This window comes from Scylla paramamosain, chromosome 13, assembly GCF_035594125.1.
Source record: "Scylla paramamosain isolate STU-SP2022 chromosome 13, ASM3559412v1, whole genome shotgun sequence".
Lineage (NCBI taxonomy): Eukaryota > Metazoa > Arthropoda > Malacostraca > Decapoda > Portunidae > Scylla > Scylla paramamosain.
Genome location: NC_087163.1, coordinates 6889665 through 6902500, shown reverse-complemented (window position 1 = coordinate 6902500; position 12836 = coordinate 6889665). Strand labels below are relative to the sequence as shown.

The window sequence follows — 12836 nt, the reverse complement described above, 5'->3', positions numbered from 1 at the left end:
ATATGAGTATATACCATATGATTTAAGTAATTCCTCTCAGAATCAGATAAAATTTCAGACTACACATGGCTATCCAAACATTGATTATAAAAATATTCACTATTCACTAGTATTTTAATGTTAGTGAAGACCACGTAATGCTTTTATCACCATCTACATCACCTCTTACATAAAAAAAAAGAAAAAACAAAAAGTCCTAAATGTTGCTTGAATCCCAACTGACTTTCCATCATTACTAATTACCAGTTGACTCCCAGATGTTTTTTTTTTTACCTACATTTAATTGTCCAGCTACTTATCAACAACTTGGATAGCTCCACTGACCCCTTGTGATTGATACTGGCCACTCTGGGGGCCCTTGTTTAGGAAATAGTACCTTATTTTAAAATTTTAATATGAAATTTCCTATGTGATGGTCCTGTCTATGCCTCCCCCATCCCACAGCCTAGCTGGACAAGACTTTCTACTTCCCCTCGCATCTATTCTATTCACCTTCCTATTGCATGAGTTAACTGTTATTCCCAATCTTTCATTCTTTATATTGGTAAACTCTGGAAATTCATGCCTGCTTCAGTATTTTCTCCAGCCTATGGCTTATACTCTTTCAAGATGGAGACACTTATCAAAGTAGTTAATAACTACTGCCCTCTTCAAGGACTGGTATTTTCTGTTAATTTTTTTTTCCCCATGACCAGAGACCTTCTTACATAAAAAAAAATCTAGTCTCTCTCTCTCTCTCTCTCTCTCTCTCTCTCTCTCTCTCTCTCTCTCTCTCTCTCTCTCTCTCTCTCTCTCTCTCTCTCTCTCTCTCTCTCTCTCTCTCTCTCTCTATTCTGATCATTTGCAAATATTGCATCATGATCTTTGATCTTTCACATTATTCCTTTTTTTCTGTACCCAAATCTGATGCTATAGTACAGCCCACCATATCTGTGCCCATATTTTTTTCTAAATAACTCCTATCTTATTTTTCTTTAAATTATCTTACTCATCGGTAATTATGAGAAAAGAAAAAGCCTTGATCAGGTTGAATATAGATTACTCTTATTTCAGGCTGTGTAATTCATGGTCCTCATATCTGGTGTAAGTAATTATAGAAAAAGGGAATTGATTTGCAGTTTAGATGCAGGTTTTGTGTCCTTCCTGTAAAAAATAGTAATAATGTACTTATAATAGTGTAGGAACTAATATGTATAGTACTTGAACTATTACATTATCCATAAGCATGTATGCTTTAAGTAGCTGATCTATAGAGATACCATTCCTGTCAAAGAAAAGGCATAGTTTGTGCTTTTCAGTATGGACAGTCTTTAGATGTCTCTTGAAAGACATAATGAAAGAATGATGCTAATAGAACTGTAAAATAATCTATGTTGAAATCAAAGTTTCTTGAACTTTATTAACATGCCATTGCTGTGTTTGGACCTCCATTATCATGGTAAAGGTTTTATCTCAATTACTCATGCCTCACATTTACAGGGTTAATCCACAAAAGGAGGCAAAAACAAGGAAAAAAAAAATACTGAATAAACATAGTCCACAGGATTAAAAAAAAAAAAAGCATATTTGCCCTCTCATAAGAAAGATTTCCAGGATATAGGGTCCCCACTAGTTGTCTCTTTCTGTGTGCAGAAAATCTGAAGACGTGCTGCACTCTAAATTCCCTTGTCTAAAGGATGGGGCAATGGTCTTCCATGTTACTGCACCATTTTCAGCATTTTCATAACTATATACATACTGTTTCTTGTTTGAAATTACTGAAGTAAAGTACCTTCTATAAATCTGGATATTTAGTTGAAGAATTGCATCTTAATCTGCCAAGTGGTGGAAAAATTTCATCCTTGTGTTAACCCAGTGCCAGGGATTTCTGAGTATTTTTTCTTTCTTTTTCAATGAATCAGGCATCTTGTGGATAAAATTATGTAAAACTTCCCATCAGTATGCTCATTGTCAATAAATGAAATTTGAGACAAACTCCAGAGACTTGTAAGGGTACACATACATAGACGAGTGTTTCACACTCCATTCATGAGTTTGGGAATTTTTTAATTTTTACTCTGGGACTGCATTGGGATTGTGTTGATTATGTGGAAGTTGAAGGTATGAAGAAAAGGAAGGCCTGTCACCCACTAGTTACATTTTAGGTCAAGGTAAATAATTTCTTCCTGGTGTTTTATTTATTTATTTATTTTGTTATTGCCATTTTTTTTTTTTCAAGGTAAGGCTGCACACAATGTATGCCCTGGCACTGGGGGAGATGTAAGGGTGTATCATATATAAGCAACTTTAGCATATACTGTGTTAATAGAGATGTTCTCTGTATTGTACACATAGTAGTGCAGAAAAAGGAAAACATTCAAGTAATTATGAGTTTTCTTGATGTGAACTTTTAGATGTCATACAACAGTTCAAAAATAGATTTTCCACCTAAATAAAATAGCAGAACTATTAGTACTTTTATCAAACATCTTTTAAAACCTGACACATATAAGATGAGTGAGTATTTGATGTTTACTGATATTTGAGCTGTTGAAAGAGAAAATTCATAGATGTGTAAATAGTTTTCATCCCAGCTTAGGTAAAACTTATGTACATATATTGAATGTTAGATAACTATATATAGAGGTCTGTATATCAGTTGACTTCCCTTTGCACTGTAGATTAGAAGTAACAATCATTTTAATAATATATGTAGGCTGTGTGATATAAATACATTTCAGTAACATTTGTAAAGATGATGAAAATAAGGGAGAACAGTAATTACTAAGGTTGACTCGTAATTTACCTACTATTTCTTAATTTGCATATGCTATGAAGTTACCTTGTTTAACCATGTATATCAATATGTATGACTGGTGAATGTCACTTTCAAATCTATTAAGAATCATTCTTCAACTACCTTTGATGCATCTGGCAGGGGAAGACAGTAGTGTGTCAACACCCACCAGTCAGGGTGATGGAGCCCGCACTCCAGGAGATAGCCAGGAAAGTACGCGTAGTGGTGTGCGCCCTCGCCTGCAACGTCAGATGGCTCAGTCCCGGAAAACCTTCCGTTTCCGCAAGAGTAAACATGGACAATCAGAGGTAATTGTGTCATTATGCAATATTTTCTTTAACTCTTCTAGGTAACCAAGTAATATTTGTGAATATGTGATTCTGTAATATATTTTCTGTACTTATTTTGTAAACCAGGCTCCAGAGCGCCAGCCTCAAGTTGCCCACATTGATGTTGAGCCAACACGTCTGCCACCTGTCACTGGCAGCCAGATAGTGACTGAAGACCCAGCACTTAGGGAACTCTCAGTACCTCTGATTCCTGAAGACAAGTTCAAGACTCAGACTCATGGCTCCACTAAAAGAGAAAAACCAAAGTAAGGGAATTTGTATACTTTCTTCTGTTTATTTTACTATGAAAGCTAAATCAAAGATTAATTTAAATTCAATATTTGAAAAATATCTCTTAGATATCTTTAATTTTCAACTCAGGATATAAAATTTTGGGCAGTCCTTATTAAATTTATTTGGATTTTTAGCTAGGACAGTAATAGGAGAGATGTACAGTAAAATGTAATCATTTTCTCAAAGAAGTTCATATTCACTTATTTAGATTTACTTTTCAGTTAAACCTTTGTTTTTTGTATATTTTCATTTGTTCACCAGATAATTCCTTCATTCATGTTTTATACATAACATTGAACTTGAAATTGATTTTGTAGAAAAAATTCACTTGAACCACCTCACATGAATTCATATTTGCACTATTGGAATACTGCATTGCCAAGTTAATTTTAATGTGTTCTTAATTTTCTGAGAACACCCCAAATTCCATAACTTTTAAATCAAACAAAAACTAATGCAAAGTTTGTTACACAAGACCCAGCGTGATCCAACCAGAACCTGAAAGTGTGAGTGAGATCAGCAATATGGAAACTTCAACCATCTCAGGCTATAGAGAGAGTTTTGGAGGTTTTGACATGAGTCTTCAGGAGCTTGAACGCTTAGAGATGCAGGCAAGTTCTGTTAATGAATAATGTTAATAAGACTAAAGCAGTTTTGGACAAAATTAAATTATAAATTTTCTGTCATAGTCTTAGTATACTGCCATTCAGCATATTACTTCCATCCTGATGTGCATTTTTTCCCTTCAGGTACGAACAGGGAGGTACAGGGAGCCATTGGGAGGACCACCTGCAGCCATGTCAAGGAAGGGCTCTATAGCTGAAACTCCCTTCCATGAAACCATGCAATCAGCAAAGAAGGTATATACAAATGTATGCTGTGTAAAGCAAAAATTAAGATTTTATGTGAACTTGTTATTTTTCAATTGTGACAAAGTATTTCAGCAACACTAGAAAAGAAATGGTCAACATGTACAATATCATGTGTAAATTAAATGATCTTTTATTACAGGTTGATATGATCCATGATACTTCAGAGATTTCTTCAGCTGTTGTTTCACATCCATCTTCCACTGTGGTACCCAGACCTGTGCCTGACAGAGCCATCCATCACACCCAACAGGAGTATTCTAGAGCTGATATTTTAGCTCCTTCAACAAGGCATATTGAATCAACTCCTTATCCAGCTAGTCATGTGACTTATTCTACAGTTTCAGTTGGTGCAGCAGACATACCTTATACACTTCACAGAGCACATGCTACCAACTTTACACATTCTGGTCATGCATCACACCCACCCTCACAACACTCAAGTTATGCTACACATGCACATCATTCGGTACATTTTTCAGACACCACCCAACAGGTACCTGAGAGAACCTCTCGAAGTCCTCACATGTACCAAACCTCTACCACATCCCAAGTTCCTCACACCAAGAGTACAAGTGGATCATTGCAGGGCCACACACCCCGTCCTACACCACCTACCTCTTCCAATTACCATCACACAACACGGCAATCTCAACCCATACATTCAACCTTGTCTCACCAGTCAAAACAGCACACAGCTCAATCATTTTACCATGGTCAAACTACTCCTTCCTCTAAGCAAGTAATCGAGGCATCTAGCCATCACACATCTCAGCAGTCCACATACTCAGCTTATAGACCTCATACTAAGGGTATGGATTATACTAAGCACATTCCCCACACTGCTTATTACACACATGATGTGTCTTCAATGCATCCTGCTTCCTTACCAGATCCTACAGCAAAGACTAGTCATGTGCGACACCATAGCCAGACAGCAGTAACTTCCAAACCTAATGTTCACTCCCCTCCTCAGTCTGTATGCTCAGTACATGATGTGCATCACTCTTCTCATAGCCCTTCACTCACCCAACCCTCACATCAGGCCAGCCATCAGTCCAGCCATACAACCACTACTTGGAAACCTGCCAAGCCTGCTCGCTCTTCCCAGCCATCATCCCAACCAACTGTGTGGAGGCATTCATGGACTGAAGGGGAAGACAAAGAACAGCGAGTGTGGGGAAGCAGACATGAGGGAGTTGTGACAGAAACATCAGGAACACACTACTATGAGCAGGGGAAATCAAAGCAAGGTAAGGAAGGTCATCATGAGAACAGATCAGGGGAGAGTACAGCAACAGGGGAACTGACCTCCCTTCTGAGACGTTTTGACAGACGCACACCCTCTGAGCAGTCATTATTGATGGTGGAAAGGGACGAAGATACCCTTATTTAGATGCCATGTGAAAACAATCCATCTCTTGAAAGTGGGCTACAGTATTTCACTAATCTTCATCTGTTCTCATAATTGTCATCCCAGTTAATACTAATCTGGTTATTGTATATTTTTATGAACATTTATAATTTACTTCATATTTTTATCTTGAAGATTTTGTTATTTTCTAAGTTTAATGGAAAATGGTATTACCTGTGAGCACTATATCTTGCATAAGAACAATCTAGCCATCTGTCAGCACTATAGACTATATATTATAAGTGTTTTACAATACATATGTCAATATCATATTATGTAATTTAGTAAACAGCATTCTTGTGCAGTGTACCATTTAGTTTTGCACATGATTTCTCATGAAATTAACTTCTAGTAACGTAGGAATCCAGAAAACTGGAATTTACAAGACAGTTGCGTCAGTGGTAATGTTACAGAAATTCAGTGATCAAAAAGTTTGCCAAAGTAAATATATCTCATTACTTTTGTGTGATAGTTTATTGTATTCTGTTAGCAGCTTGGTTATAGGAACCAATGCAAAATATGTCAAAATATATGTCATATACAGTTGCAGATTATATAAGAGTGTATTTTATCAGTGTTTATTATAACAGATGCTATTGACAAATATATTTATCATATAGTTTCAGAATATATAAGGAAAATATATTTATCAATGTTTGTTAGAATGGAAGCTATTGGCACAATATATTCAGAAAATATATTAAGAAACCATGCAAAATATAAAAGCATTGAGACATACTATATTTCATTTATGTGCCTTTCTTTGTGTCATTCCTCAAAAAAATCCATTCACATCTCACGAAGGCACATGGCAAGAGTGACAGGTGAGAGGCACGACAGACCAACAGCCATGGTAAGCAAAGACAGTTTGTCACAAAAAAGTTTCTTGTTGCTGTTGTTCAAGACCACTTGGATCTGCTGATCACATGAGCCCAGGTGCAGCCAATGAATGTGGTTGTATGTCTGGTTGGAGAAACAAGTTAGCCAAGATAGTTGACAAGTCGCTCCTAAGTAAGGTTGCAGTCACATGGAGGATGCTGGGGTGGAGGGATCACCAAAAGCCACACCATCCACCAGGTCTTGACACTCCCACTCCTCAACTTTTTCTTCATTAACTTATGCAACATTCATGGCCTTAGATCTAATTTTCATTCTGTAGAACACCACCTCTCCTCTACTAAACCTCATCTTCTGTTCCTCACCAAAACACAGGTGTCTGAAGCAAATGACAGTAGCCCCTCCTCTGTCCCCTCCTACTTTATCTGTCCTCATTTTTAGTCTAATGCTAAATGTTGCATTTATGTACACAGCGATTTAACCTGCTCTTGTGCCCACGCTCTTGAATCTTCCGAATTTTCCACCATCTGGCTTCAACTTCAGAGTCACTTTCAAACTGTGCTGTATACCTCTCATCTAACTCCTCTTACTATAAGAAATTCTTCGACTACTTAACTTACAAGATGGAGCACATTCTGACTCGCTTCCCTTTTGTGGACAACTTTCTTGGAGACTTCTATGATCATCATTAGCTTTGGCTTTCTTCTCCCTTCACTAACCATCTTGGTGAACTAACCTTTAACTTTGCTATCCTCCACAACCTAGAGCAATCAGTGCAATACCCTACTCATATTCCTGACCGTCTTGGAGATACATTCTTGACCTTTTTCTTACCTCTAATCCTTCTGCTTATGCTGTCACCCTATCTTCTCCGTTGGGCTCCTTCAATCATAACCTCATATCTGTATCTTGTCCTCTTGCTCCAGTCCCTCCTCAGGATCCCCCAAAGCAGAGGTTTGTTGCCCTTGGCCAGTATCCTTCCTACATAAAAAAAAAAAAAAAAAAAAAAAAAAAAAAAAAAAAAAAAGAAAGAGGTGCCTCTGGCATTTTGCCTCTGCTAGTTGGGAGGACCTGAGGAGTTATTATGCTGATTTTTCCATGGAATGACTACTGCTTCCATGTCAGAGACCTGTCCCTGTGTGCTGCATGCATAACAGAGATAATAGTGTCTGGCATGGAGGCATACATTCCTCACTTTTTCTCTTGCCCTAAACCTTGTAAACCTTGGTTTAACACAGCCTGTTCTCGTGTTATACATGGTAGAGAGGTGGCCCACAAAAGGTACTTGAGCCTTCCATCACCAGAATCTCATCCACTTTATATTTCTGCCCAGAATCATGCCAAGTCTGTTCTCCAACTAGCCAAATGCTCCTTCATTAATAAAGTGTCAGAATCTTTCAAAATATAACTCCCCTCGAGATTTCTTGTACATAGCCAAAAACATCAATAACTTAACGACTTCATTTTTTCTTCCTTTATTTCATCTTGATGGCACCACTGCCAACTCATCTATCTCTAAAGCTGAACTCTTGTTCAAAATTTTACTAAAAACTCCACCTTGGATTATTCAGGGTTTGTTCCTCCCTCTTCTCACCCTCTGACTACTTCATGCTACCCATTAAGATTCTTCGCAGTGATGTTTTCCATGCCCCCGCTGCCCTTGACCCTAAGAAGGCTTATGGACCTGATAGGGTCCCTCTTATTGTTCTCCGAAACTGTAGTTCTATGCTTGCACCTTGCCAAGTCAAACTCTTCCAACTCAGTCTATCAACATCTACCTTTCCTTCTTGCTGGAAGTTTACCTACATTCAGCCTGTTCCTAAAAAGGATGACCACTCTACTCTCAAACTACTGTCCTATTGCTTTAATTTCTTGCTTCTCTGAAGATTTTTAATCTATCCTAAACAGGAAGATTTTTAAACATATATCTCTTCACAACCTTGTATGTGATCACCAGTATGGATTCTGTTGAGGCTGCTCTACTGGTGATCTGATTTTCCTTACTGAGCCTTGGTCATCCTCTTTAAGAGATTTTGGTGAAACTTTTGCTGTTGCCTTAGACATCTCAGAAGCTTTTGATAGAGTCTGGCACAAAGCTTTGATTTCCAAACTACACTTCTACAACTTCTATCCTTCTCTCAGTAACTTCATCTCAAGTTTCCTCTCTGAGTGTTCTATTGCTGCTGTGGTAGACAGTCATTGTTCTTCTCCTAAATCTGTTAAAAGTGGTGTTCCGCAGCTCTGTCCTGTCACCCACCCTCTTCCTATTATTCATTAATGATATTCTAAACCAAAACTGGCAATAAGAAGTGGAGTAAGACCGGGGTATTAACCAGATTAGGGGAGAGAGGGAAGCCTTTTCCTGGTGAAGGACATTAGATGACTCTTGGAGGGGTTGATCTTGAGACTTCAGCAAGTGGTCCAGCAATGCAGAAGGTTAACCATAGTCTGCATGTTGTCTTGTGTCTCTTGTAAGGAATCAGCCAGGCACACCAGTGTAATATCATCTTTTATAGACAGAGATGTAGGAGTTGTGTGTGTTGGGCAGACCACTCAGAAGAATGTTAAAGAGTGTCGGACCTAAGACTGAACCCTGTGTAACTCCTTGCACAAGAGGATGTGGATTAGATGTCGTTACCTAATACCACTGAGTATGTGCAGTCAGACAGGAAGTCTGACCATGCTAAACCATGCTAAAGGTGTGCTGTGTAGTCCCAATGAAGCCAGTTTTGTGAGGATCCTTTCATGGGAAGCCATGTTAAAGACAACTTGTAGATCAATGAAGACTAAGGAGCACAGAATAGTTTTGCATGTTTGGCGAATGACATGTTGCACTGTCGACAGGACTGAAGTAGATATGCACAGCAAGATTAATTAATCGACTAATAGCACTGTAACAATGGGGTCATAAGCTGCTGCACAATTAAATAATTATAGATGAAGGGAAAAAAAGCAAAAATGATAGCTAGCATTAAAAAAATGTTACAGTAATGGGAAGGGAGCACAGTGTGGCCCTTTGACAGATTCCAGTGTGAATGGCTGAGGATGCCTGTCTTGATATTTGAACACATGAAAGTTGAAAATTATAATATGTACAGTATAAAAGCTACAAAGGGAAAAAGCCACATCTTTATCAGGAAGGAAACAAGGGAGACATGTACCAGTTGCAGGAGACAGCAGACACCTGCCGAAACAACAGTTACTCCCAGTGAGGTCTCAAGCACTGGACTGGTTTGGTACTGGATCATGGGGTGCTGTTAACTTTCCAGTGACCCAGCTGTGACCTCAGCCACTCTCTTTCCATTATTTATTAATGATCTTCTAAACCAAACTTCCTGTCCTATCCACTCCTACTACCACTCTGCACTTTCCCACGCCTTTTTGTAGATGTCCAACCCTTCAGAAATTAAACAGCTCAAGCAAGGAAGCCACAAAATGCCTGACTTTTAGTCTCTAAATAAGTAAAAGTTCACATCACAGTGCATTTCTTATGGCTTTAGGGAATTAATAATGCTTCAGTATACATTAATGAAACTACAAAAACACTTTATAAGAGAATCTGCTCAATAAACTCTCCTACTAGACACCTATGTATATACTTTCTCAGTTTATTTGTTACTAAGAATATAGTAATACCAGGTACACATCGCATGAATTGTAAGTGTGGCTGTCACCAACAAATTTGTTACACTATAATGCCCCTAAACCTGGGGGAATAAAATTTGATGGATTGGTTGATTCCCTTTGTGCTGTGCTATATCATGAAAATATAATAAGCCATGGACTTATGAGTATCACATTGTCAAGCTAACAGTTATTTTTAACGTTATTCTATGTACATTTTTATTTCTGTATTTTAGGTGTTTTGATATACTTTAGCATTCTATAACTTAGGCATTTTATGTAATGTGTCCTCTACTGCAAACGAGCTGTGTTTGTCTCAGTGACTACATGTACTTCACCATGTGGAGGTCAAAATGAATATTTTGATTAAAATTTCTGATCAGGGTAGAGCAAACTTGGCATTATTCGATGTCTCAAAAACTCAATTTCTCCATCAACCAGTTTGACATAACTTTCCAGATAATTGTCTTCTCTTCAATGATTATTGGCCCCCTCCTCTACACTGAACATCCGCGGCCTGTCCTTTACTTATAATTTAACCTGGAAACTTCACATTTCATCTGTAGCTAAAACAACTGCTATGAAGTTACGCTTTCTTCTGAGTCGTCTTCGCCAGTTTTTCTCAGGTAACCCCCCCCCCCCACTAGCCAGTTGCTAACTACGTACAGGGTCTTTATCCGTCCATGTATGGAGTATGCTTCGCATCTACGTGGGGGTTCCATTCATACCGTGCTTGTAGGCAGGGTGGAATCAAAAGCATTTCGTTTAATCAACTCCTCTCCTGTAACAGACTGTCTTCGGTTTCTCTCTCATTACCACAATGTTAGATCTCTTGCTATCTTCTACCGTTATTTTCACGCTGACTGCTCTTCTGGGACGCGTTCCAAAGAGCGTAACGTTAGCTTACGTAAGTTAACGTTAAGAATCTTTGGGGGGTGATGACGTTGTACGTAACTCCGCGCGGTGGGGGAGGGGAGTTAAACATAATCCCTGACTCTCATACGATTCTGTGGTCTCTCTTCTCCTCTCTCCTTAAAACTTAATTTTTTATAAGAATAATGTCCACAACGTTTAGTATAGGTTTGTCAGCGAGTTCTTCTGCTAAGAAAAGCACTGTGAGCGGCCATTTTTGTTAGCTCCAGCTGATCGACTGTCCCAAATGAATGAGGGGTGCCGGGGTAAAAAGAAACCTCCCGCGGAACGCACCTTGAACTGCATGCCTTCCCTCCCGCGGCCTCGCTGCACAAGACTTTTTACCTTCTCTCACCCCTATTCTATTCACCTCTCTAATGCTAGAGTTAACCAGTATTCTCAATCATTCATTCCTTTCTCTGGTAAACTTTGGAACTCCCTGCCTGCTTCTGTATTTCCTCCTTTCTATGACGAACTCTTTTGAAGAGGGAGGTTTCAAGACACTTATGGCCGTATTGTTAATTGTTTAACAATTAGGGGTGTTGGTATTGTTTAACAACACAACCCTAAATCTTCCTTCATCTGACTTTCTGTTCGGTAGTGTTTTTTTTTAGGAATTGACACCTGAACTGGCACTTGGTCTCTCTCTCTCTCTCTCTCTCTCTCTCTCTCTCTCTCTCTCTCTCTCTCTCTCTCAGAATCTTGTTGCTCTTGGCCAGTGATCATCTTGCTTAAAAAAAAAAAAATAAATAATCATAGTAACATATTCCATCCTTGACAGATACGGATAGACAGAGGAAGTCTGAAAACAGCGCTACATGTGATGATAATATTAAAATAATATTAGCGCCTTCATCTGAGTGCTAGGTTAGGTTGGTTTAGATGAATTTAGTTCTTGAGTCTCTGATGATTTTTTCATTGTGTTAATCACAGTTTAAAAATGCATCATATTTTGCTCATAGATAAACAGTATGAGTCTGGAAATTAGTAAGCTAAGATTATTTCCATAATATCTGTCCATCAAGGAGGCTTTATAGAGAAATTTCCTGCTGTCTCTGCACTTACCTCGCTGTGACGTCACAGTGTTTGTAAGGCTGTGTAATGGTGGGCTTTGTGTTCGTTTCGCTCTCTTGTGTTTGGGGGTTATTGCCACGCGCGTATACGAGTGACATAATATTGCGACGCTCCTGAGTGCCAGATGAAGTAGTCTGGTCAGCAGTTTATTGTGGCGTTTAGTGTGAGGGAGGTCGGTGGACAGCAAGTGGGTAAGTGGAAGAGGCATCTGTGTTATTCCACGAGTACAAGATTTTCTTTCGAGTTTCACTATAATTGGCTGCTAGAAGCTAAAGACAGCTCAGTGGTGTCGGGGGGAGGGGGGTAGAAACATATTCATAGCCAGGAAAAATGTGTCCGAAAATGCCAACGTGGACCCGCCATGTTTACTTACTTCCACAGCTCACTGACATCACTGGTTCACTGTCAGTGGCGGCTCGTGACTGTTAAGCACGGTTTACACGCTACGATAAATTGTAGCGATTTATTGTAATGAAAAGGTTGTTACAATTTGTCGTTACGTGTAAACAGGAGATCGTAGCGATTTATTGGAGTTGGAATTGGATTGAGTGGTTGGTGCCAGCAGGCTCAAATTTATATACATCGTAACGACAAGTTTGAACGTGTAAACAAGGTTCCAAGATATCGTTACAATCTAGCTCATTTTCAGATTGACTGCTGAAGTGTGAAGTCCTGGTGCGCAAGAGCTAATTCGAAATATAAACTTA

At 38.8% G+C, this 12836-nt stretch overlaps 1 protein-coding gene and 1 long non-coding RNA gene across 17 annotated transcripts in view; both read left to right on the top strand.

Annotated features, from left to right (window-relative positions):
- Positions 1-6417, top strand: part of LOC135106387 (protein unc-80 homolog) — a 172762-nt gene extending 166345 nt beyond the window's left edge. For 11 of the 16 annotated variants that reach the window (XM_064015354.1, XM_064015364.1, XM_064015356.1 and 8 more), the window contains 6 exons: positions 1054-1083; positions 2918-3084; positions 3193-3371; positions 3875-4010; positions 4149-4259; positions 4411-6417. In XM_064015354.1, coding sequence (XP_063871424.1) covers positions 1054-1083; positions 2918-3084; positions 3193-3371; positions 3875-4010; positions 4149-4259; positions 4411-5664 — 1877 coding nt within the window. In that variant the 3' untranslated portion in view covers positions 5665-6417. The remainder of the gene's footprint in view (positions 1-1053; positions 1084-2917; positions 3085-3192; positions 3372-3874; positions 4011-4148; positions 4260-4410) is intronic. The other 5 variants (XM_064015367.1, XM_064015366.1, XM_064015362.1 and 2 more) reach the window with 1 other exon arrangement.
- A 5682-nt stretch (positions 6418-12099) lies between these two features.
- LOC135106389 (uncharacterized) overlaps positions 12100-12836 on the top strand; it is a 78048-nt gene continuing 77311 nt past the window's right edge. Inside the window, exon 1 of the long non-coding RNA XR_010271277.1 lies at positions 12100-12320. This is a non-coding gene — a long non-coding RNA (uncharacterized LOC135106389). The remainder of the gene's footprint in view (positions 12321-12836) is intronic.